The 25,852-nt window shown below is 42.8% G+C and overlaps 1 protein-coding gene across 3 annotated transcripts in view; it reads left to right on the top strand.

Annotated features, from left to right (window-relative positions):
• The window catches only part of Cc2d2b (coiled-coil and C2 domain containing 2B), a 110,156-nt gene that overhangs the window by 24,413 nt on the left and 59,891 nt on the right, over positions 1-25,852 (top strand). For 2 of the 3 annotated variants that reach the window (XM_059258240.1, XM_059258251.1), the window contains exons 7-10: positions 17,504-17,601; positions 19,132-19,272; positions 24,994-25,096; positions 25,238-25,356. In XM_059258240.1, the coding sequence (XP_059114223.1) occupies positions 17,504-17,601; positions 19,132-19,272; positions 24,994-25,096; positions 25,238-25,356 (461 nt within the window). Of the gene's footprint in view, positions 1-8,638; positions 8,838-8,965; positions 9,103-9,203; positions 9,333-12,871; positions 13,082-17,503; positions 17,602-19,131; positions 19,273-24,993; positions 25,097-25,237; positions 25,357-25,852 lie in introns of all 3 variants that reach the window. The other variant, XM_059258272.1, reaches the window with a different exon arrangement.

The following is a 25,852-nucleotide window of genomic DNA, read 5'->3' as shown; positions in this document are numbered from 1 at the left end:
CTGAGGACAACATCCGATGCTATTCTCTGCTTGGACGTTCGTGTACACACACACACACACACACACACACACACACACACACACTCACACACACCCAAATCTGTGAGACAAGCTTTATTGTTTATATTCTATAGATAAGGAAACTAAGGCGGGAGAGTTGGGCATCCACACAGCAGGGAATGTCGCGGGTATCAGATCCACAGCCTGTGTTTTTTGGTTTTTCTCATCTAAGAAGTGTCTCCTCACATTGTGGTCTCCGTTACCTCCCTCGTCTCTCAGTTTTGGTTCCTCCACAGCCAACTACAGACCCCTCCGTTCCCTCACATCCTCCTGTTCTTTCATGAACTCCTCGGCTGCTCGTTGCCGTGTGCGCTTACCCCACGCTCCATCCCAGATCCCGTTCTCACTACTCTTCCCACCTTCCTCCATCTCTCCCTTTGCTGTTTGCCCTCTTCCTGTGACCTCGAGTTCCTCTGCACCTTTAAGTTTCCTCAAGGCCCTGCCACCCAGAACCTGCTGTCCCCGACTCTCCCAGCCAGTGTCTCTCTGTGTGGCCACATCCTCTGGGTCCTCCTTTCGAGACCCTCTTGGTCCTCCCTGCTCACTTCCAGTTCTTTCCATCTATTTCTGTGTGTTCTGCTGTGGTCCTTTTACTGCTTTTGTTAGTGTTGTGGGTTTTTTTTTTCTCCAGGATAAAAAAATGTTTACCTTCAACTGTTCATAATGGGGCATGCCTATAATCCCACCATTAGAGAGATGAGGCTAGCCTGAGCTGCAGAGTGAGAACCTTTTCCCAAAAACAAAACCAACAAAACCCACAAAACAATAATACAAACTTTATCTAAAAACTTTTTGAACAAATAAAACACAAACACTACTCAAAAACTTAATTCAAAAACTACAAGGGAAAAATAAACACTGTTTGAGATTTTCAGTCCTGAGAAAGTTTCTGTTACCATTTCTCACAATGTTCTCTGTGCTCATGCACCACCCCCAGCTTTATATAAACAGAGAACTCATTCGTAGAAAGAACTAGTACGTGCAGGTTCCGTGAAGTTAAAAGGGAGGTTTATTTGGGGGTTTTACTTACAACAAGTAAAGGGATAGGTTACAGGATCCGGGAGAGGTGAAGTGCAGTCCAACGGTGTTCTCCAGAGAACTCTGCTCGGTCTACCATCCAACCTCTAGGATTACCAGGAACCAAGAGAGCTGGCACATTCGGATCTCGGATCTTAAGGGCTCCGTCTCGGCCCCACCTCAGGGGCTGGTCATAGGTAGGCGTGACAGTTACCAGAAGCCTCATTGGGGGTAGTACTTCCAGGTCAAAGCTGGAACAGCTACCCCCTACAGCCGTACTCGGATCCTGTGTTGTTCTTAGGCCTCACACCTAGTTCATCACAAACCCGTCAGTTTTACTTTCAGGCTGTCCCATCATCAGACCCACGCTCCTCTACCCTCACAGGTACCACCTGGTGTAAACCATCACACACTCTGACCTGGACCGCTGCCGAGCCTCTCTCCGCCCCCACTGTTGCCTCTGGAGCACCACACGCTCACAGCCTGCAGCCGTTCTTTGGCTTACTCCTTGCTAAGAGTTTCTCATTATACTCACAGCGAAAGCGAAGGCCTTTCCGCATTCTCCACGGCCTGCAGGGCCTGACCACGTAGCAGCTGTCTTTGTCTCGTTTCTTCTGCTTCCCTCCTCCATCACCTAACCCCAGCCACACGGCCCTGCGGGTTCCTCCCTTAGAACTCCCTCTTGCCTTAAGGACTTTACACTCACTCACCTGCCTTGAAAGCTCCTGTCTCACATTCACGTTGTGTCCCTCACTACCTCTGGATGTCTGTTTGAGTGACAAATGATTAAAGATACTGTGCCTGAAAGTTCTACCTAAAATAAGAGCCCCAGTCCACCCAGCCCAAAATTCTCTGCCCTGACCCTGCTTTATTTTTCTTCGTAAGTCTTAGTACTGCCCAATACAGATATTTCTGTCTGCTTACTTTCTTCCTGGAGCATACTAAGTACTCAGTGAATATTTGAATATCAAAAAAGATATTTTTCAGTCCTTCCCAAGATCTTAAGTACTAAGCCAGCTGACCTTCCAGCATCTTAAGATACAGGTTAAGGGGTAGGATTTTTCTGGGAAAGGAGAAACTTCTGTCCCTGTTCATCCCATCCAGTAGAGTGCAGGAGCTAGGTGCACTTTCCTTATCATAGAGCACGTATGAAAGAAGTCAAGCAAAGGGTGGCCATGGGCCTGGTTGGGTATCCTGGAGTCCAGGTTAGATGAATGCTACTTGGGGTTACCTGGGGAAGCTATCTTCCTGATGGAAGGCCATGGGAAGCCACTATCCCTGTCAGATAGAGAAGAAATCTATTTTACAGGAGGCCGAATTTGAGTGTGGCCCCTTCCTACTGGGAGAAAGGTGGGTGGTCCAACCTAATCCATGCACCCAGGGTGAAGTCTGAGGATGCTCTCAGAGGGTTCTGCTCATCATTCCACAGTCAGGGAGGGACATTCCTTTGAGATAGTCAGGGACAGCACCTCCCCTTGTCACACAGTAGTCTCTTATGTCCATCTACATCTGGATCGTCTGAGCTTCAACTCCCTGTCACCCAGCAGCGGACAGCATGAGGAATGTTCTGCTGTGAGCTGCACACAGAAGACCAGGAAGGCGATGATTTGGGATAGCAGCTGGATTAGACTAAATGAGAAAAGTTGGACAGGTAGGGCTTATTGAGTCAAGATCAGAGCTTGACCCAAACAGAAAAAAAAAAACAACATGTTAGATAAAGCTCACAAAGATGCCTGTAGGTCAGGGGCCTTCATCAGAGGCCACATTGGAGAGCCCACTATCCTCAGCCATCAGGATTGATTGGCCTGTACCTGTGGTGGTGGTGTAGAGGAACATTGGCATGGAAGCACCAGCTGGGGCAAAGAACCCTTCTTAGTTGGAGGTAAGAATATTTAAGGAGCTCCCCTGTGCGGAGATCCCCGCTCCAAAATCTTGCTTTTACTTGTTAGTATCATACCTTGTTTGAAGCCTTAAAAGAAACCTCAAAGATATCCAGATATAAACTGTTTTTGTGATTCATAGAAAGGATAGGAAGGGGGATGACAGTAGAATGACTTGACGCAAGCCTGAGAGATGCCTGACAGAGCTTCACTTTAGTGCTGGAAGGGCACAGGGGGGAGAGGAGTGAGGAAGAAGGCTGAGAGGAAAGCAACAAAAACTGTGATTGAAAAATGTCATCATGAAACCCAGTTCATCATTAATAAAAAGAGAAGTTGTTGAGCCCCCGGCTCCAAAATACATGCAAAAAATTCAGTAGGATTGATCAAAGAGCAGGTAAAGATCTGTAGTCACAAGATTTCTGTGAGCCAGGGATGCTGGCACACACTTGGTGTGGGTATGCAGCTGGAAGAAGCTGTTGGGGGACCAAAGCAGGGGGTCTTGGGCTTTATTTTAGGCCAAAGTGGGCTACACAGGACTGGCCAGAGCAATATACTGACGAACTCAAAAACCAAACAAAAATAAAAATGATTCTGTGATTCTGTTTTATTACTTACCCTAAGTGTACATTTTCAGAATTGAGAGGATTTGTTTTTTTATTGGATGATATTTTCTTCAATACGTGAAAAAATTAAATTACATAGTATCTGAAACAAGCTAAATGTTTAATTTTTGTGAGTAGGCCCATACTTATGACCATGATAGAAAGATACTTAGCAATAATAATATATCTTTTTATTCCTATACTCAGATTTTTGAACAACTTTTATAAATAATTCTATTTCAGAATTTCACTGTAACCACTTTGCCATAGACTTCTTTCTTTCCTCTTTATTATTTTCTCTTGAATACTTTCTAGAAACTAGTTTGTCCATGCCACATCTTTTTAGGTAGTGCTGCTTTGGGAGTGATGGAAACAAAAAGGGAGGAGTGTTGTTTATCTAAGTTGTTCTATTACCAATAAAGATTCAAGAGTGAGATATTGGGGGTGAAAACCTGAGAGATCAAAAATGTGGCAGAGGAGCCACCAGCTGACCTCTCCACACTTCCCAAATAGCAAAGAGCATTAAATCTCTAAGTCCCATGCTACTCCTTCCTGTGTGTCTTCTCTGTCTCTATTCTTGCCTTCTCTAAGGCTAATTCTAGTCAGCTAGTCACTGGCTCCACCTACTGATTCAAGGTTAACTTTATTAACACAGTCTTGGGGTGTCACAGTGTAGTTAAATATTCCTAAACATTTCCCCCTTTTTGTCTAAGTAAAAAGGAGAGGTTTTAACTCTAAAACAGTAAAACTGTATACAATAAGAACAATTATCAAGTAAGAATTACACTCACAATGTCCAGTCTATTTGTATTTGGCGAATTCAGAGAAATTATTATCTATCATATCTTTGTGAATCCAGAGTTTTATAAAACACTTTTTATCATAACTGGTATTACCAACCTAAAAATATCTTTTTAGACCTTGAAGCATTTTCCTAGAAAAACAACTTAAACTTTTATGTCTCTCAACCTTTATAAACTTTACATCTTTTTTGTAAGTTTCTTTTCTGAATTTGGTAACAAAGAAGACAGTATAACTATCTAGTCTTCAACCCCCATCAGAGACCCGAGAAGGATAAAATATTACCTGAGTAAACAGGAGTGCAGAGCAAACAACTTCCAAAACTATAGAAATGACAAGAGACAACTGGATGTCTGGACAGTCACCCAAGTTTCCTCTGCAATGTTGGGGCATCCACCTTTGGCTTACAGACCCAGAATATCTACAGACTTTTCTGTGAAGCAGGAATTTTGAATGACTGTTCTACCTTGTCTTAGCAAAGTTCATCAGTCACCCTCTTTTGTGTTCTGCTTGTCCAATTTGGACAGAATACTGTCAGCAGTTGAAGCAAGGGAAATTTCTTGCCCAGTGGTTTTGTCACAATGAAAGCAAACTCAATATGGAGGTTCTTTGATGCCCATCATCTCTGAAGTAGATTGATGCTGCCAGGAGCAAGTATATCTCATTGTCACGTAAAGCCTTAGGTTATTAACATCTTAAATGCCATATTCTATAGATTGTAATTGGAATTTGTAGTTGAAGTTTTCCTATGTCCTACCTGGTCCACAGCCTCTCAGACCCAAGTAAACACACAGAGGCTTATATTAATTAAAACTACTTAGCCATTAGCTCAGGCTAACTACTGACTAGCTCTTATACTTTAACTCAGTCCATTTTCGTTAATCTATATGTTACCACGTGTTCTGTAGCTTTACCTGTGTGCCATTACATGCTGCTCCCTGGACGGCAGGCTGGCGTCTCCTGACTCAGTCTTCCACTTCCCAGAATTCTCCTTGTCTGTTTATCCTGCCTATACTTCCTGCCTGGCTACTGGCCAGTCAGCGTTTTATTTATCAACCAATCAGAGCAACGCATTCACAGCATATAGAACATCCCACAGCACCAGATCTCTGAAGTGTTTGAAGACCACCTACCCATCTAAAATACGTGAGGCTAAATGAAGCTTATTTCTGTCTACATCTAAACCCTTACTACGAGTTTGGTTGTTATCTTAATTATTCTAAACAGTCTGTAACAGTAGCTTTCAAGGACTAGAACTTTATAATTTTAAATGAGCTGCATAAGTACAATACCTTAAACAAGAATAGAAACATATATACAGTATGTTATAACAAAACTAATCTTAAATTTTGTATGAGTATACAAAAATCCATACCAATGTAAAATAGTTGAGATTAATAGTTGTTTTGTAGTTTAAAAGTAGATTCAATAATCTACCCTTTTATCCTGTCATTCCTGTCTCTAGCCCCCCCTCCCCCTGGCTTTTTTTAGAAAGAGATTCCTGAATCTAACTTCCTTTGCTTAGTTTTTTTTCCCTGACCATGACCAGTAACATGCAACCAAACCCTCCAAACAATGATAAACATCCAGGGCCCACTGAATGTCCAAAAACCATCCACCCCCACTTCTTGGGAATGTGGACATCATGTTCTTAAAATTACTTCCTGCTGTCTGAGTGTGATGGCATCTTTAGGGAATCCTGAGAAAATTGAGATAATGTTCAGGCCCTGGGAGAGCTGTTGTCCAGTTTCAGTGTGATGGGAAAGTGCAGAACTTATCTGAAGCTCTGGCTGGAGTCGTCAATGAGGCTGGACCATCTTAGCTAACCACTTTGAAATTGTCCTGAGCAGTTTGTAGTTTAAAGCTGATCTTTGGGTGGTGTTTGTTTGCTTAATGGTGTTAACAGAGTCTGGGTGGATTTGTCATTGTAGGGCCCCATCATCTTCTTCAAGACCTCAAAGGTCACTGCCAGGAATGGTCACAGTTCACTGCAGAAAACTTAAACATTTTAAGTGTCATATGCAGCAGATCTCTGAGAGGTTAAAGGCCCACAACCTATTAAATACCTCTGGGGTATACAAACTTATTTGCTAGTTACCTGCTTCAGACTCAAGCCTGAAAACATGTACAAGAAGTTGGATGAAGCTTATTTCTAGAATTAATTAGTACTCTATATGATCAACAATATCACAACAAATTTTATATATATTATTTATATATATATGTATATATAAAATCTTATAAATTTTGAGATAATACTTATACCTTAAGAAAAGTTTTAAAGAATCAAATGGAAACTAAAAGATTATGAGATTAGTGCACTGCAAAAGACTAGTCCCTTAAGTTTAATTTTTCTTCTGTCTCATACCAGGTGGCTCTTCTGACATGAGATAGAGATTTTGGATTTTTCTTTAACAAGCATGCTTGAGTTTAGAGGAGAAAGCCATGCTCCAACTCCAAAGCCAGCTTTAATTTTTAATTGAATTGGGACTACAAAAGACCATTTGCCTTTTATGTTTGTACAGAGCAGCAAAAACAAGCATTGGGGAAGATTTATGAAATTCTACCCTGTTGGAGGCATGTTGTACCATTAGGCCAATTTACTCTTTTTCTTAGGACATTTTCTCTTGATTCGTCCTTCTTCTTCCAATTTCTCATTTGTCCAGTGGTCTTTAGATTCCTTAGTTGGATGCTTTTATTCTCCTGGGAAGACAGAAACAAAACCCTGCCCCAACCCTACTTTTGGGAAGTTCCCTCTTTGGCTTGTTATATTTTTGTTAATGCAAAATGATTTTTGGCAACAGAAAAAGTACTATCTTTTATTAATAAATATTTTCTTTTTCTTTTTTCATAGCTGATCAAATGAAAGGCATTTGCTAGTTTTATAAGTTAGTTTGGATTGAATGACCAAGCTGTTTGATGAACTATCATCTCTCCTAATCACGAGGTCTCTCCTGTTCAACTCTAATCTTTATTAATCTTGATGGTATCCACAGCTTTTCTTCTCCTGTGGAAACAAAAGCAAAACTTTTCCCCCAAAGTAACACATATCCTGGTTTCCATTCTGAGGTCAGCACATCTTTAAAGTATACAGGCTGATTTAATTCCATAATTTTTTCTATTATCCAATGTCCCTCCACAGCTGTTGTTCCTTTCTCATTAACATTTAAGCTTTATTAAGCATATCTTTTAAAGTGAGATTAGGTCTGTGTCTGCAGAAGCCGGTGGGAATGGAGTGTCCCGTGTGCCCATGTAGAGGATTAGCGGCAGCAGAAGCAGTGGGTGTGTGTTGGCCTGGGGGGCTGACACAGAGTGACCACAGCAAGGAAGGGCATGGGGGTGGCAGGAGAAGCCACCTGAGCAGTGGCAGTGGCAGAGAGAAGTGGCAGCTTCAGAAGCCACAGTGTGATCTCATGCCATGCATTGGATGCCAAAATATGTTTATCTAAGTTGTTCTATTACCAATAAGGACTCAGATATTGGGGTGAAAACCTGATAGATCAAAGAAGTGGTGGAGGAGGAGCAACCAGCTGACCTTCTCTCCACACTTCCCAGATCTCATGAGAAATCTCTAAGTCCCACCCTATTTTTTTTTTTTTTTTTTGGTTTTGGTTTTTTTTGGTTTTTTCGAGACAGGGTTTCTCTGTGTAGCTTTTTGCGCCTTTCCTGGAACTCACTTGGTAGCCCAGGCTGGCCTCGAACTCACAGAGATCCGCCTGGCTCTGCCTCCCGAGTGCTGGGATTAAAGGCGTGCGCCACCACCGCCCGGCCCCACCCTACTTCTTCCTGTGTGTCTTTTCTGTCCATATTTCCGGCTTCTCTGTGGCTCATTCTGGTCAGCTGGTCACTGGCTCTGCCCCCTGATTCAAGGTTAGCTTTATTAACACAGTCTCAGGGTGTCACAGTGTGATGAAATATCCTGCAACAGAGGAGGTTTGAAGACCACATAGGTCTTGTATCCCTGTAAGTCCTTATCAATCATGTGTCTGAATCTTTTTCCTAGGGCAGAACGGGCCTAAGTTACTGTTCTGTTTCAGCAATAGTCACTGGAGAATTGAACAGTGAGCTATAAAAATATATAACATTAACCTTAAATGAGTTCCTCTATAGTCAGCAAAACTTACTTTATCAACAATAGATATTATAGTTTTAGCTAGCTCTGGACCTGGGCTAGATGAATTGGAAGGCCACAGTAAGGCTCCAGAATGTATCGTTTATCTGCATACTGGTTATGGGGGGAAAACATGCAGACTGATGTTTATTTTTGATATTCAACAGAAATCAGTAAGTGATAGTTACATCAAACACTCTGCATTTGGTGATAGTTTACAACATGTTGCTGAGGGCCAAGATGAGGATTTATTGGAGGAAGTAATTTTAATGGATTTATTTGAAGTGAAAGCTGCAGAATATGAGGACAATCAAGAACAGATGGAAAAACAGGAGGCAAATATTTTTGTGCCCAGTAGTTCTCCAGGTAACACACTCCCCCAAAATACATGCAGTAACTTACGTGCATGCTGGAGCAGTAAAAAATATTGACCTTATGTGTATTTGTTATCCCACTGTGGACTTTCAAGTGATTATCTGAGTTTTATCATTAAGTGGCCAACCGGCGTAAACTGCCAAAAGGCATGATGCCTCGCATTTTAGAAGACGAAGGATTCTACATTAAGAAAAAGCCAGAGACATATAAAAAGATCTGCAACAAAATGGAACATCGCCTGCTCAGCCTGCAGGAGGCAAGTGTACCAGCTAATGAGTTAAACCAGTGGCAGCTGACATATGCCATTTGTTTCTAGTGAAATAGTCGATTACTATATTCTGTACATATTTCTGATAGGGAAAACACTGGTTTGAAGAAAGTGGAGAAATAATGTCACTACCTTCACCTATTAGACAATCTTGGAATTTTAGGATCAGCGCAAGCAAGGAACCTTTGAATCCAGCACTAAAGACTATACACAGAAAGGTAATCAACAGCGATCTGTTTGTATTCATGCTTGGATAATTATAATTGATACAATTGTAATGTCAATTATAACATGTTTTTATGGTTTTATTTTACGTCTAAGGACACTGAGCCTAGTCACAGAATAGCTAACCTTGGATAAAAATATTAAGCAACCTTTAAGATTATTGAGGTCAATTTAATGGTGGGAAATACTCAAATAAAATGTGAAGCGAAAACCACAATACAACATTTGTATGACCCTCACTTTGTAAAAAGCAGCACCAAATGAATGGTATTCAAGGGGACACCACTGTAACTCCTAGCACTGTGGGTTACTCTTCCTTGTTAGATTTGTCTCTTTTTCATGAATGAAGTCATAGAAAATTACTATTTGTATGCAGCAATGGCTTATTTTTCTTCTGTATAGAAATTGATGGTATGAAAACCCCATTTTATTTATCTGTTCTTCTATTGATGGATATCAGGTGTATCTGGTTGTTGGCCATTGTAACAACACCGCTGAGAAATGTCTGCACATGTGTTCTGACTATACGTGTATATGTATTTTCTGCTGGGTAAATATTACAGAATATAAACGCTGGTTTTAGGTTTGCATGCATTCAGTTTTGCTATATAAATGCCAAAATGCCTCTGTGGTGCTTTGAATAGGAGTGGCCCCTGTGGGCTCATGTATTTGGATGTGTAGTCATCAGGGAGTGGCTCTACTTGAGAAAGATTAGGAGGCGTGGTCTTGTTGGAGGAAGTGTGTCACTGGGGGTGGGCTTTGAGGTTACAAAAGCCCAAGCTGGCCAGGTCCAGCCTTTCTCTCTTTCTCCCTCCCTCTCTGCACTTTCTGCTTCTTTCCCTCTCTCCATCTCTCTTTCCATCTCTGTCTCCCTCCTCCTCCATCTCTCTCTCTCTCTCTCTCTCTCTCTCTCTCTCTCTCTCTCTCTCTCTCTCTCTCTCTCTCTCTCTCTCGCCTTCAGATCAGGATGTAGCTCTCAGCCATTGCTCCAGTACCATGAGTGCCACCATGCTCCCCATCATGATGATGATGGACTAAACCTCTGAACTGTAAGCCAGCCCCGATTAAATATTTTCTTTTATAAGAGTTACCACCGGGTGGTGGTGGTGCACGCCTTTAATCCCAGCACTCGGGAGGCAGAGCCAGGCGGATCTCTGTGATTTCGAGGCCAGCCTGGTCTCCAAAGCGAGTTCTAGGAAAGGCAAAAAGCTACACAGAGAAACCCTGTCTCGAAAAACAAAAAAACAAACAAACAAAAAAGTTGCCATAGTCATGATGTCTCTTCACACAAAAGAACAGTGATGAAAGAGAGTGGTTAATAAGAGAAAGGGTAATTCCTTGGCTTATTAGTTGAATGGTGGACTTTGGTCCTGTATGCCAAGATGGAGAATTCTTGGGAGTGGAAGTTCTAACTTACTATCTCCCAAGATAATTCATTCCTGTGCCCTATAGTTCTAATTGTTTCCAGCTGTTGAATTGAAATCTGCCTCCTGAATGCTCTACCTATTTGACCATTTTTGGCTAAGGAGAGCCCATAAAGCACGTTACTCCCGTGACAGCTGAGCTATTTGATGTCTATAGTCACTCCCGTCACTCCCTCCTACAGCTTTGCTTACGGTGTAAACTCACCCACGTCCTGCTTGTTATCAGAAATTCCTTCAGTTCAGTTACCCTGTTTTAGCTTCTGAGGACCACAGCCAGTAAGTATTGAGTGAGAAAAGACCAGGCAAAGGCTAATGCCTCCCCCTGAACAAACACACTCCAGTGTGTGTCGCAGCCAGCTAGTGCGGCATTCGCTAACGAGACAAGCTTCCTTCTCGAACTTGGATCTCCAAGTTTGCCATCTAACGGTTTTAAACTGAAACTGTTGTCTTTCTGGTGGTTTCCCGGGCAGTGGCCAGCTTACCAGTATACTACTAACTGATCAGTTCCTTAGGGGGACTCGAGTTGGCCATTATATAGAGGACAGGGACTTAACAGATATGGTTAGTAAAAAAACAAGCTTTTATGGCTTTTCTCCTTCCTCCTTGACGCCACTAAGGCTGAGTTACTAACTCAGGAAAAAGCAGGGAGGCAGAGGTTTAGGAACAGTGCTGGTGGCCTCTAGTTCATCCAGTCTGCCATTCCAGGTTTGGGGTGGGACATCGTTTGTTCCGGCATAACAGCAGGGGTGACATCAATGATACAGACTGGAAGGCATTATCTTGGCTAATTTTCTGTTTCAATAACACTATCACCGACTGTGTAAGCTTCAAAGAAGTTTACCGAGGCCCTGATTCTTCTCCGACATAGAGGGACCACATCTCATAATGACCTTGCTGGCAGAGTCCCAAGACAGTGCAGTGTCCTGGCAAGAGGCAGGGCGCATGAGAGACTCGGCAAAACAGACTTTTACAGCTGATGACCCACTCTTGAGGGAACCAGTTAATCCATTTGTCCTGGCTAGGTTTATGTCAACTTGACACAAACTCCAGTTATCTGGGATAAGGAACTCCAACTGGGACAATGTCTCTGCCTGTAGGCAAGTCTGTGGAGCATGTGGGCCAAATAAACCCTTTCCTCCCCAGGTTGCTCCTGGTCAGGGTCTTTATTACAGCAAAAGAAAGCAGACTAAGGCACCATTAATTGCATGCAGCTACTAATTATGTGATCGATCTGTTCGTGAGCAAAGAGGACTGATAACCTCCTAAAAGTCCCAGTTGGCCCTACTCTGAGCAATCAGATTTCAGCATGAGCTTCAGAGGGGTAAAGCCCCATTCAAATCCCAACAGTAGACCTTTTATACCAGATTGATCCACAGAGAGGGCTCAGTGCTGTCCTTCTGAGGTGGATTCAGCCCTGGGAATTAGATTAGACCGTACATGCTAAGGAACTCACCATCTTCCTCAAATAACATCACTAAAAATCAGCCACACACGTTTAGACACACATGCTTAAATTGAAGACAGCAGATGAAGGCATAGATGAACCATTTTGCATGTAACCTAAGACCTCTAGACTGAAGCAGTTTTAATGGAGGTGTAATCTAGTATCCAAATGAGGACAGTCTTTTGTAGAGAGAGGGACGAGGGACAGTGTCCTTAGCCTACTAGAGTCTGGGTTCCTTCAAGGGACTCTTCAGATGAACCAGTATGTTCACTCATAAATAATTTTTTATTGGATAATTCCATTGAACTCTGACTCACAAGACAAAACTCTTAATACAAAAGTTATAACACAATTTGCTATGGTGTCCCTATAAAACATTATTTTGTGTCTTGTAAATTGAAAGTCCAACATCCACATAAATAGCAATGACATAGATGACAATAATTTACAGCATGATGATTAAGATTCTGTGTTAAAATAAGGTGTTGTAATAAAAAGGAAAGTGTAATATAAAATTTCAAAGATGAACCACCACTTGCTGCCCTTATAGTTCTGAAGCTCTGGAATTTAAATGCGCCTGGTGTGTTATTTTATAAGGAAAGGTTTTTTTGTGGTTTCAAAGGCAACAGAATGAAATGAACTTGGACATATTTTTCTTTAAAAGGCAGTGAAACCTGACCTGGGATGCTGTTTTAGGAACAGGATGGATGGTCAAAGGGAAATGTACCAACTGGATCTTAACATCGTGGGCTTGCAATTCAGCCATCACCCACTCTTCAATCAGGAACAAGTCCTGTGTGCCAGGCTGCTCCAACTCTGTGAGTCTTTCCAGGACAGGCAGAAGCAGAGTTTATCTCAGCTGCTCTATGAGAAGGTGAGGGGGCTCCTGTTGGCTTTCTAGGGCCCCACACCAATACTGGAAGAGGACACTCTTGGAATAGGACAGCTAGCAGAGAACATTCTCCCTTCATGCTTAAAGATTTAACCCATTAGAACAGTGATCTGAGACAAATTGGAAGGTTTGGCTTGCTGAGGAGACAGCCTCAAGCCTCCCCCACAGGACATTTGCCACAGGTAAAGTGTGATGATATATTGTGTATCAAATAAAGCTTACCTGAGGATCAAAGGACAGAGCCAGCCATCAGATTAAACATAGAGGCCATGCAGTGATGGCATACACCTTTAATCCTAGCACTCAGGAGTCAGAGATCCATCTGGATCTCTGTGAGTTCAAAGCCATACTGGACTACATGAGATTGATTCAGTCTAGGAGAGGAAACAGGGCCAGGCAGTGGTGGCACATACCTTTAATCCCAGAACTTGGGAAACCCAGTGCTTGAGATCTCATGCTGTTGCTACCAGTATTTGGGAAGCACACATGCCATTAATCCAGCACTAGGAAGGAAGTAATATGGGTGGGCAGAGAAAGGCATATAAGGCATGAGGAGACAGGAATTACTAGAGCCCCTGTTAGGCTGAGGACTCAGAGGCTTTCAGTCAGAGGATTCGTGGAGATAGGATCTTGCTTTCCATTCGGCCTGAGGATTCAGTAATGGTGAGAAGTTTCTCTAGTGACTTTTTCTTTTGTTTCTCTGATCTTTTTAGCATTTACAACATCTGGCTCCGGGTTTTTAATTATAAGACCATTTAGGATTTGTGCAATAGTAAAGCATCCACTAGTCAGTGCTACTTTTGGCCCTATGATGCAAGAAGAGCATTTGAAATTATCATGGTGTCTTAGTTAGGGTTTCTATTGCTGTGAAGAGACACCATGGCCACGGCAAGTCTTATAAATGAAAACATTTAATTGTGGTGGCTTACAGTTCAGAGGTTTAATCCATTATCAACATGACGGGAAGCAAGGCAGCATGCAGGCAGACATGGTGCTAGAGAAGGAGCTGAGAGTTCTTACATCTTGACTCACAGGCAACAGGAAGTGATCTGAAACACTGGGTGTGGCTTGAGCATATCTGAGACCTCAAAGCCCACCTTCCTTCACAGTGACACACTTCCTCCAACAAGACCACACCTACTCCAACAAGGCCACACTTCCTAATAGTGCCACCTGCTTTGGGGACCACAAATGGCTTTAAGAGGCACCACTTTTAAATCTTGTAATTTAGCATTTTGTATTAAAATAAATAGCATTCTTAAACCTTCTGTGAAACTGAACAGTCTTCTTCTGAGGATGACTAATCTAAGTAGTTATCTATGGACATCGTGAAGAGAGTCATAAATTCTGAAGAAGCATCAGAGATATATCCACTGATTATTGTGCCATCTCTCATCTAAGCCTTCTTTGGGTCCCTGGTACCCAAGAATGTTGTTAACTAATGTTCACTTAGAGAAAAAAATTGTAGGTCTCATTCAACTGAATATGCTTGAAATGAAATAGTACAGTATTTCACTAACTACTGAATGTTGATGGAGCCAGCAGGCATCTCAAAAAGTTGTATATGAACTGTACTTTAATGAATGTATGCTTGTTAGATACAAGTGTAGCCTGCTGTGGTGGTACACACCTCTAATTCTAGCTCAGGAAGGCTGAGGGAGGAAATTACTTTCAGTTTGAGACCAGTCTGGGATAGATAGTAAAACCCTCTCTAAAAAAATACTAGTGCAGGAATCCCAGAACTTGGTTCATCTGTTTGAATTGTATGTTATTGATTGTGTGAGAGAATTTAATAGAGGGTAAATAGATTAGTAACATGAGAACAGTCCCCATGAATACCAAAAATCCTAAGTTTTAATGCTGTGTGATCATGGTGTTCATGCACAGAGGAGCTGATTCTGAAGTTGATACAGGCCCCTGAGAATAATTTTATTTATGGGTTTCTGCTCTATATGATGTATCTAACAAAATGTTAATCTCATCTCTATTTTTAAACTTTCTTTTTATATATTCTCTGTGTCTTTCACCTCATGCACCTCAATCCCATTCATTTCCTCGTCCCTTCACATCTGCCCTCTGTCCTTGCAACCCACCCTCCAAAATAAAATTTAAAAGGAAAAAAGAAAAAAAAAGGAAAAATCTCATCATAGAAGCTATAGTGTGACATATATACATATATATAGTGTGAGCCAGGCAGTAAACCCTTTTTCCATATATCTTTACTTGCAAGTGTTCATTGCCAAGAGTCATTGGTCTGTTTTGAGGCCTCTGCTTCTGCTACACTATCAGTGCTAGGCCCTCACTGGAACTCTTCTTGGATATCCTTCTGTTGCCCTGTGTCCTGGAGATCCTGCAGCTTTGGGTCTGCAGCACTGACTGGCCCCTACACGTGCTCCAGCAGATCATGATGAGGTGGAAGTTGGGGTGGGCCATCTCATAACTCTGGTACTAGGCCGGTAGTTGCAGAGTTGACCAGCCCGCCAGCTCTCCCCGATCCTCACTCACCACCAGGGTGAGCTCTACAGCATTGCCCTTGCCAGTTCACCCCTTGCATCAATGAGCAAGGGGTGGGGCCAGTTCTCCTGCTTACATGTCCTCAGGGTCAGCTCTATTGTGCTGCACAGGTGAGGTGTAAGACCCTCTCTCCTGAGTGCTTCAGCCAGTGAGGGGTGGGGCCAACTCTGTACAGCCCTACCCTCTCAGCCCTCAATGGTGTCAGGAGCCTGGGACATCAACAGAAAGGCCACTGCATCAGAGCCATGAACCCAGACATGGGCCCTGGCAGCAGCCCAGGCCCAGACATCACCATGGCCCTGGGTGACAGTCAAGCCGCCCACCTCAGCCTGCTCCTCACCTATTTCACCTCTTCAGATATGCCCCTGTCCGCAGGGCATGAACCACTCTGTCTCCCATACTGTGGTCATATATTGTGTACCCTAATAAACTTTGCCTGAAGATCAGAGAGACAAAAGAACAAGCCACTGCCACGTCTTACCTCTAGGACTCCTCAGCCTGAAAAGCCTCTAGCTGAAAGACCTTTAGTTCCTGTCTCCTCACACCTTATATACCTTTCTCCTCTCAGCCTTCCTAGTGCTGGGATTAATGGCGTGTGTGCTTCCCAAATACTAGGATTAAAGGTGTGAGATCTCAAGTGCTAGGATTAAATGCATGTGGCTCCCAAGTATTGGGATTAAAGTTGTGTGCCACCACTGCCTGGCTCTGTTTCTCTCCTAGACTGAGTCAATCTCATATAGTCCAGAGTGGCTTTGAACTCACAGAGATCCAGATGGATCTCTGCCCCCTGACTGCTAGGATTAAAGGTGTGTAAAGGTGTGTGCCATCACTGCCTGACCTCTGTGTTTAATCTAGTGGCTTGTTCTGTCCTCTGATCTTCAGGCAACCATACCACACCATACATTTGCTCATCATAGTAGTGTCTGGCTGCCTGGCGCCGTAAGGTGCTGAGAGGGCTCAAGCTTTCTCCTCAGAGCCTGAGCTGGACTGCCCCAGGCCTGCATGTGGGATTTCTTGTCCTGATTAGTCTGCCATGGTGCTGGGCAGGACCATGCCTCCTCATCATAAAAAGATCATAATAGTGCCCAGGTGCCTGGCGCCTGGTTCCTATTTGATGTGGAGATATTGCTGGATTCCTCTCGCAGGCTGGGGCTAGAAAGCCTTTGAAATTATCTCATCTTTAAAATCTTATGTAGCAACAATAATTTTTGTCTCCATAGAGTACTGTCTACTAATACATTTCAGAGCAGCTTTACCTTTATTTTTTATACTCATGGCCCTGTACATAAAATAAGCTGTTTGAAATCATTGTTTGTCACATATTTTTTATACTCATGGCCCTGTACATAAAATAAGCTGTTTGAAATCATTGTTTGTCACATATTTCCACATTATAGTCTTACAGATCAATCCTTATTCTATTAACCAAGAAAAATGATCATCCTTTAATCCCAGCACTCGGGAGGCAGAGGCAGGCAGATCTTTGTGAGTTCGAGGCCAGCCTGGTCTACAGAGTGAGATCCAGGAAAGGCACAAAGCTACACAGAGAAACCCTGTCTCTTAACCCCCCCCCAAAAAAAAAAGAAAAAAGAAAAAAAGAAAAGAAAAGAAAGAAAAATTATCATTTAAAGGAAACCGATACTGTCTTTACTGTAGTCTGCTGCATATATTTATGCACTGTTATGTGGATAAGGACCATCTCTTCCACTCACATGTTGGTCTAGTCTTACCTTGTTTTCATTACTAAACACGTACTAAATTGTGAAAGGTAGGACAAACTACACTCGTGTGATTCTGATGCACACATCTGGACTTAGGTCTCTGCAGATGAGTTAAAGTGGCAGTCACCTGTGTATGAAATACAGCCAAAAAATCTCCTCTTGATTGCAGCTGAAGGCACTGACAGATACTACCAAACAAGCCAGCAAAAACCCAGAAACTAACCAGCTCACCAGAAAATCGTTACGAGATTACTATTGGCAGATAAGGTAGGTTTTGAGTGAGTCCTGCATACATCACACGTTTATTAAGCAGATTAGATGACATGCTGTGCTTCCTTTGGGATATATACAATTTGAAAAATAGAACTTCCTACCCTTTAGGAGATTACAGAAACGGTGCCAGTCTCTCCTGAAGACTCATGCTTGTGCAGACAACATTTCATAGAACTACCATGAGAAAACACTCGTAGGTTTAAATATGTACTGATGAAAAGTTTCTTGATGAAAAACTTGGCAAACTTTCCAAAGAGAAAGTCTGGAGCTGGAAAGTAGAGTAACTGAAAAGGAAAGAGGACTTGGTTTAAAAGTAGGTTTGAGCAGGCAGAAAAGTCAGTGAACTTCAAGATAAGAGCTTGGACAGTGCTGAGACTGTGAAACAAAATCACAGACTGGACGACCCGGGAGCCCTTACTTAGACTGACACTCATCGTAGGAGCTCCAAAAGGCTGTGACAGACCTGAGGAAGCTTGAAGCCATGGTGCAGGAGAATGTGTCAGAGGAGGATAATGACCTAAGAGCATGCAGACAGGAAGCAGAAAGAGAGGAAAGGAAAGGGGAAGGTCTAGGTGCAAGATGGAGCCATTAAAGTCATGCTCAAGTGACCTACTTCCTCCAGCAAGGCCCCACCACCTACCAGTGGTACAACCAGATTATGTATCCATCTTTTAGTTAAGTTAGACTCCTCATGATCTAGTCACTTAACAGTACCATCCTTGGAGTATCCAAATGGGTTGTTGATAACAGTATTTGGAGATGGGACCTTTAAAGTTGATTAGGTCCATGGTCATGGGTGGTGGGTTTTAATGGCTTAATAAAAGGGCTTTTGGGAGTGAACTCTGTCCACCATGGAGATGATACAGGTTGAATACTGAATGGCATTTCTATACCCTCAAGTATTTTAAATAATAGTTCTTCCCCAGCACCTTCCTAGAATTAACTGATACTCTAGATTATCCTCATCACTACTTCTCATCAAAATCTCCGGAGATTCTGAGACCTGAAAATATCTGAATTGTTCCTAAATTAGTGGCTGCAGGGCTGCTCAAATAGAACTTAAAACTTACGAGAGGACACCATTGTATCAGAGCAAATAAAAGCATTCACTGGTTTACACTGTTTGATCATAAATAGTAGAGTACCAACCAGAAATGATCGAAGTGTCACATAGATAGCAGAAACATCACAAAGATGCCAGGGCTCCCAGCCCCTTTCTTTACTGTCCCTTTTTTCCAGCATCTTTTGTCAATTCCTTTTGGATCTCTCCTCAGCTACGAGATTTCCCTTTTTCCAGAAAGCCCATTTTAGCAGAGTGCTTTTGAACAGTGATTAAAAACCTTTGCAGAGTCCATTTCTATTGGGTTTTCTGTGGATAAAAGAAATGCATCCTAAGATAGAGGTTCCAGATGTGGGTTAAGGAGGAGGAGCAGATTGGTTCAGTCCAGTATGTTCTTCTAGTGTTCCAGGTGACTTACAGTTCTAACCTAGCAGCCCATTCTTGGTCTGCAATTATTTTCACAGTGACACAAAGCGGCTGTATGAGGCAGAAAGGGAAAAGGACCACTCCCTACTGCACAGTGTTTTACAGACTTGGAAACAGATGAAATCTCTCCGGCAAAAGCAAGGATTTACAAGCACCCCAGTAAAGCTGCAGTTTTATAGGTAAGTGGTCACTCTATTTGTGTCCATTGGTCTCTGAGGAAGTGCCTGTGAATACAGAGAATTCACACTTTCTGGGAAAAGATGTAGAAGAAGCATAGTTATTCCATGTACTCGGTAAAGGCCTGTGTCTTGAATAAATAAACAAATCTTACAAATCAGCTAGAGGGTAGCTTGAATTGAAAGTGGCCAAAGGGTTTGGACAGATGCACCCCAGGAGGTAAGTGGATGGGAGATGAACACATGAAAATATGCTTAGCAACATGCCAGAGAGAAATGTCAGTTAAAGCCACGGAGAAACATTATTAACATACCTGTCCAAATGGCTAAACACAAAAAGTCATTAACAGATGCTGCCAAGGATGCTGAGGAGCAAAATCTCCACTTGTTGCTGAGGGACACAGAAGTGGTCTGGCACTTCCTCACAAAGTTGAATGTGGACCCCAATCATACTCCGTATATAAAATATGGTGAAACATATTTTAAATAATTAGATTGAGTCATAAAAGTACATCTATATGGGAATTCTAATTTGGAAATCATGTAAGCTGTTTATGAACTCCAGAGAAGTAACTAGATTCCCTCTTAACAACTCTTTGTCCTGAGTCCATCTTTTTCAAACTGGTAAGGGTGAGTTGTTTCAGGCAACTAGGGAAGGCACGTTGCCCTGCTATGCAGTAGCTTTTAACAAAAGCGCTTCTGACAGTTTCTAAACCCAAACGCAGGAATTTCATCTTAACCTCCCAAATCAATTCAAGCTTGAACTTGCTTTTCGTCTTTTAAACCACTTGACATACCCATGTACCATGAACTCTAAAGGACAGCTACAGATACTACAAGGCTATTCAGAATTGTGGCCTTGAGCACATAATATGTGTTCCCCAAATCTTGTTTCCACTGCTTTGAACTCCAGTCCTACCAGAGGCCCTCAGTGTGGGCTCTTCCTGGCATTCAACAGATTTGGGCTGGGATTTACCACAGTGCTCTTCCTTTGAAACTCCTGAGCTAAATCCCAGAGTGTCAGTAACTAGGCTGGTCCTAGCAGGTCTTAGCTCTAGTGATCCTGAAGTATCATTCAGATCAACTAGAAAAGCAGCATGTTCAGTGCTCCTGAGAATTCTTTTTCCTGGACAACTTTACCCTACTTGTACTACCACCCAACCTAGTCCTGGTAGATCCTAACTAAACAAGATGGTAGCCACTTTTCAAGAAAAGACAACTTGTGACAAGGAAGCTTGGCACCGATATGCTGCCTCCTTCTCGAGTTTTGTTTGGGGCACAGAATCTGATGTTCCCTAATAATATTCTTAAGTGAGGTAGTTGAGTGAACAGCTGCATGTATGTTTGAAATAAAAATGTGGAAGCCGGTAGCTTAGTTGTAACTACTAATGCCACCAGTGTCCATGATATTCCTTAAAGAAAGGGGAGACAGTGAGATTAGGAGAGGCTCAAGAACAGATACTTGAGAAATAGCTTTAAGTGGCTTAGAGGAGGAGAGACCAAACACAAGACAGAGGAACATCAGTGAGCACTTTATGTATGTACAGTAGGAAAGAAGGTCTGACCATGATGAATGCTTCGGAGATACTGATTGGCTTTCTGACATGGAGGAGATGATAGTCTCAGCTAAAGCATGTTTTATAAAAGTAGCAGTGGCTGACAGGAACTAGCAGGAAGTTGAAGAGAAAGCTGATCATCTCATTCAGGCTAGAAACTCACCTTGTCAAGTGTGAGCATCACTTCATTCAACTCAGAGAGACCTGGGCTGGTGAGATGGCTCAGTGGGGGACAGCATGTGCTGCCAACTGTGACAACCTGAGTTCAGTCCCCAGGACCCACATGGTAAAAGGAGAACTGACTCCCGCAAGTTGTCATGTGTGCCAGGGTGTTCCTGCGTGTTGTATCCAGAGTCCCCAAAGACCACCAAGAGATCAAATCCGTGCAAAAGCAAAGAGCCTTTTTAATGTGTGTTAACTCAGGCCTCTCCATCTTTCTGACACAGCAGCAGAGCAGGAGAGACCCAGAGTAGCAATGGGGCAGGGTTTTTATAGGGTGTTAAGCAAGGGAGATTTTGGGGTCTACAGACTGCATAATAACAGACTCGGGATTGGTATACCTCCCATTCAGAGGTGCTGTCCTTGGCTTAATTAGTCAGCTTGCAGCTGCAGGAAAACTCTTATCTCTTACAGCAGTTGCTGTGGTTACTACATTTTTTTATTTATTATAAACTGGTTAGTTGTAACTTTTAATTTTTAACTTTTATCATATGGGGACATGCTGTGGGATGTTCTGTATGCTGTGAATATGTGTTGCTCTGATTGGTTGATAAATAAAACACTGATTTGCCAGTAGCCAGGCAGGAAGTGTAGGAGGGGCAAGCAGATGAGGAGAATTCTGAAAAGGGCTGAGTCAGGAGTCGCCAGCCAGACACAGAAGAAGCAAGATGTCAGGGCATAACTGAGAAAAGGTACCAAGGCCATGGCTAAACATAGATAAGAATTATGGGTTAATTTTAGTGTAAGAGCTAGTTAGTAATAAGCCTGAGCTAAGGGCCATACAGTTCATAATTAATATAAGCCTCTCTGTGTTTACTTGGGTCTGAGCAGCTGCAGACCAGGTGGGACACAGGAAAACTTCCAACTACAGGGACATCTGGTGGAGTTTTGTTTTGTTTTTTTTTTAACTAGTGCTAGGCCCAAGGTCAGGGGCTCAAGGGCACATTGTGCTGTGCCAGGGGCCTACATCCTATTGGGTCTTTTCTGCAGCCTGTCATGGCTGCAGAATGGCCAAAGCAGGGGTCTGAGCAAGGGCTTGGGTTCCTCAATGTGTATGAGCCACTCCCCCTACCTAAATTAATAAATACATGAAAATATATATGTACATTTCATATATAGACACATATATGTACACACACACACACACACACACACACACACACACCCTTTTTAAAAGGTAGAGAGAAACTGTCTGAGCCACTTGATACCAGCTACTGTATCCAAACCACAATACTGGTAAATATAGGGGACTCAGGTTCATGTAGATATGTCTTCACTTATGGTCTCTGTTGGTTACTACTACCTGGAGGGATTCAAATCACTAAGAAGTGCTTAAGATGAGAAGGTGTGAGAAGGTAAATGCAAGCCACACAGGGGAGACCCTACACTTACAGACTAACCAGAATCTTGTCATTTTCCAAATGGTCCAGAATAAAAAGGAGTCCACAAACCCAAGATCACTCTACCTCAATAACTGTCCCAAAGGGATTCTAGATTGAATAGCCTCAGGACACATGACTAATGACACCCAGTGTGGGAGCCAGTTCTCGGATTCCTCGTGGCTTTACCCAGCAGGTCTGCATAGAGGATGATTAGGACCACGAGCCTGAGTGCAGGTGTCTGAGATGGTCTGCACTTGGTTGTGCTGGGGGAGGAGGTCATTTGCTCCACCCCTTGGCGTCTCTATAAAAACCCTGGGGTAGAGACAGTCAGGGCCTGTTGGAAAAGGTTCCAGGCCCTCTCGAGGCTATCCTTTATTTTCTATCTGTTTATCTCTGCAAGATTCTCCACAATAAATCCTTCTATCTAATATTTCCTGCTGCTTGCACTCAAGAAAACTCTGGGGAACTGTCGGGGTGGTTGGGTAAACGCCCCACAATCCAGTCTCTAACTTACTAATAACACTGGTTCTCCAAATTACTGTCCAGTAGGATCACCTGGGACTTGTAACAACCACCGTTCCTATTTAATTGGTATGGGGCATGGTCTGAGCCCAGGAGTCTTAAAATTGAATTTCCCTAAGTAATTTAATATGTTATAAAGTTTGATCCATTGCATTGAAGTACAATAAGTCAGCTGATTCCATATTGATGGCTGTGAGTCAGAGAAAAGTAATAATGGCTATCCTTTGTCTTACTGCAAATGTTTGGCCGTGCACTTTATTTAAAACGCCAACTGCATTCGGCCTTCACATCCACCTGACTCTCAGATGAGAGCAGGCCTAGAGTGCTCCAGTTATTTGTCTGAATTTTGTAGTGCTGTTAATGAGGCTGGGTTTTCAATACATGTACCCTGGTCTCAAGCCTGGACTGGTATTATACGCAGTGGTATCCCTGTGTTCTGTTTCAGAAGGACAAAGCATATAATATTTTAAACAGCTCTACTAGGATATACTTCACAGTTTGTCAATTTTTAAGTATATTCCAAAGTCTTAGAGCACTTACATCCCCCCAAAAGAAACCACCATCCTGTTTGTGATCATTCCTCACATGTATGGATAGGTTTCATTTCTCCTGTCACTGCATCTTACTGAGGAATTGCTGGGTCACATGGTAATAACCTGGTTAGCATTCTGAGGAACCTCCAGACTGCTTTCCAGAGTAGCTGTACCCTTTTACACTCTGAACAGAGCATACATTGTCTCAAACAACTCCCTCCCTAAAGCTAAAAGATAAAAACTGAAACTTTGAACTGAAAAGCACAAAACCCCCCAGTCAAGAAAATTCAGCTCAGTTACTTTCTGAAAATGTTCCAGATAAGTGGAACTTTATTGAATTGTAGTAGTGCCCACTGCCCATGGCTGTGCGGACTGAGTCGATGTGTATCAAGTACTTAGGGCACACATGCTCAGTAAGTATTGGGAGTTAACCAATGCCGATGGTGGCAGAAACAGTCGTGGCACTGTAAGCTCCTTGCTGTTAGCGCATCAGCCCCAGAGACCAGCTGGAGTGTGGACCCGCTATCCCTCCGGTCCCCAACCTTGGTCACACCAGGTCTTGTTTGCATAGCTTAAACCACGAGAGACAACGAGATTCCAGACGCAGGACCTTCAGTTTACATTATCCCCGTTCTCCTGTGTAGCTCTTACTCTTACATTTAGCCCATTTCTATTAATCTTTACTTTGCCACATGGCTCATGGCTTACTGGTACCTTACATCTTCCTTGTCCTGGCGGCGGCTCTAGGCAGTCTCTCTCCCTCAGCCTTCCACTTCCCAGAATTCTTTTCCTTGTCCCGCCTATACTTCCTGCCTAGCCAATGGCCAATCAGTGATTTATTTACTGACCAATCAGCAACACACTTGACATACAGACCATCCCACAGCACTTCCCCTTTTCTTTTCTTAAAAAGGAAGGTTTTAAATTTAACATATAAGAGTAAGAGTAAGAGCTAGACAATAACAGGCCTGAGCTAATGGCCAAGCAGTTTAAATAATGTAAGAATCTGTATGTTTATTTTATAAATGGGCTCTGGGACTGGTGGGACTTGATGGCGGGAGCTGGAGAGAAATTCTCCAGCAACACTCCTGGCTGCTTTTCTCAGCTGAGGAGAGAGGGATGGCCTTCGAAAAGGCTGCGAAAGCTGGTGGCAGATTTACCGATGAGGAAGAAACCAGTGATGATGGCAGAAAAGCTTAGGAAGTTGGTTTTTTGGCTTTTTTGTTTGTTTGTTTTTATTTTTATTTTATTTTTTTTTTATTTATTTTTTTTTTTTTTTGGTTTTTTGAGACAGGGTTTCTCTGTGTAGCTTTGCGCCTTTCCTGGAACTCACTTGGTAGCCCAGGCTGGCCTTGAACTCACAGAGATCCGCCTGGCTCTGCCTCCCGAGTGCTGGGATTAAAGGCGTGCGCCACCACCGCCCGGCTGTTTGTTTGTTTTTAATTTATCTCTTACAACTCCTGAATACCTACATTACTTCTGCTCTAAACTATTTTATTTATTGTTAATTAGGATAAAAATGAACACATGGGATGAGCAGAACCACGCGGAAATGTCAGGAGTATCTGGGGAAGAAAGTAAAGAAACGCCATTTCAGAATGAAGACACACAGGAGGTATGTAGTGTGCGCGATGACCCCGGCTGTCTTAACTTGCTGGAGGCTTTCACGGCTTGGTACGTGCAACAGATACCAGACAAATGCAAGCGTCAACAGTTTACGTGGTAAATTATACGCCCTTCTGTTTTTGGTTTCCAGAGACTCCCCTGTCCAGCTCCAGACCCGGAAGGAACGGCAGTGGAAAGAATAAAGCCAATCACGCTGGTGCCACAGCTTTCTTTCACAGCAGAATTAACACACATATCCAAGTGTTCACTGTAAGCACCCCAGAGAGCTGTTTCTTCCTCACCAGTTACCTGCTGGACTGTTTCCAGTAACGGTGTCAGATTTCTTGAGTCCCAGGTGATGGACACTGCTGCATTTGCATATATTTGTTTTCACATTCCATTGTCCCCCCTGCTCTATGGAGTGGGATGCTGTCCTCATCTTGGACGTGGGGGAGTTTATGCTAATGGAAGGTAAAGTTGCTCCAGGCCACAGATCAAGTCCGTTCCTGAGGAAGGACACAAACCATTTGAACTTGCAGTACAACCTACACTGTCTTTACCAGCAAGCCCCATATATTAGTGAGTTTTACAGTTTGTCATGGTGGAAATTTTTATTCAGGTAGAGATGGTGGATGTAAAGACACTGTTGTTATATTGTCACCATGCTCATGATGGAACTCCTATCGTTTATGAAAACTGTTCATATCGAGAGGGCCCCTTGGACAGCTCCTTTCTTTGACAGATTTCTTCCTGGTCCTTACCTATG

Source organism: Peromyscus eremicus, chromosome 1 (assembly GCF_949786415.1).
Source record: "Peromyscus eremicus chromosome 1, PerEre_H2_v1, whole genome shotgun sequence".
In the NCBI taxonomy this organism is placed as follows: Eukaryota; Metazoa; Chordata; class Mammalia; order Rodentia; family Cricetidae; genus Peromyscus; species Peromyscus eremicus.
The sequence above is the reverse complement of the archived record's forward strand: the minus strand, read 5'-3'. Positions and strand labels throughout refer to the sequence as shown.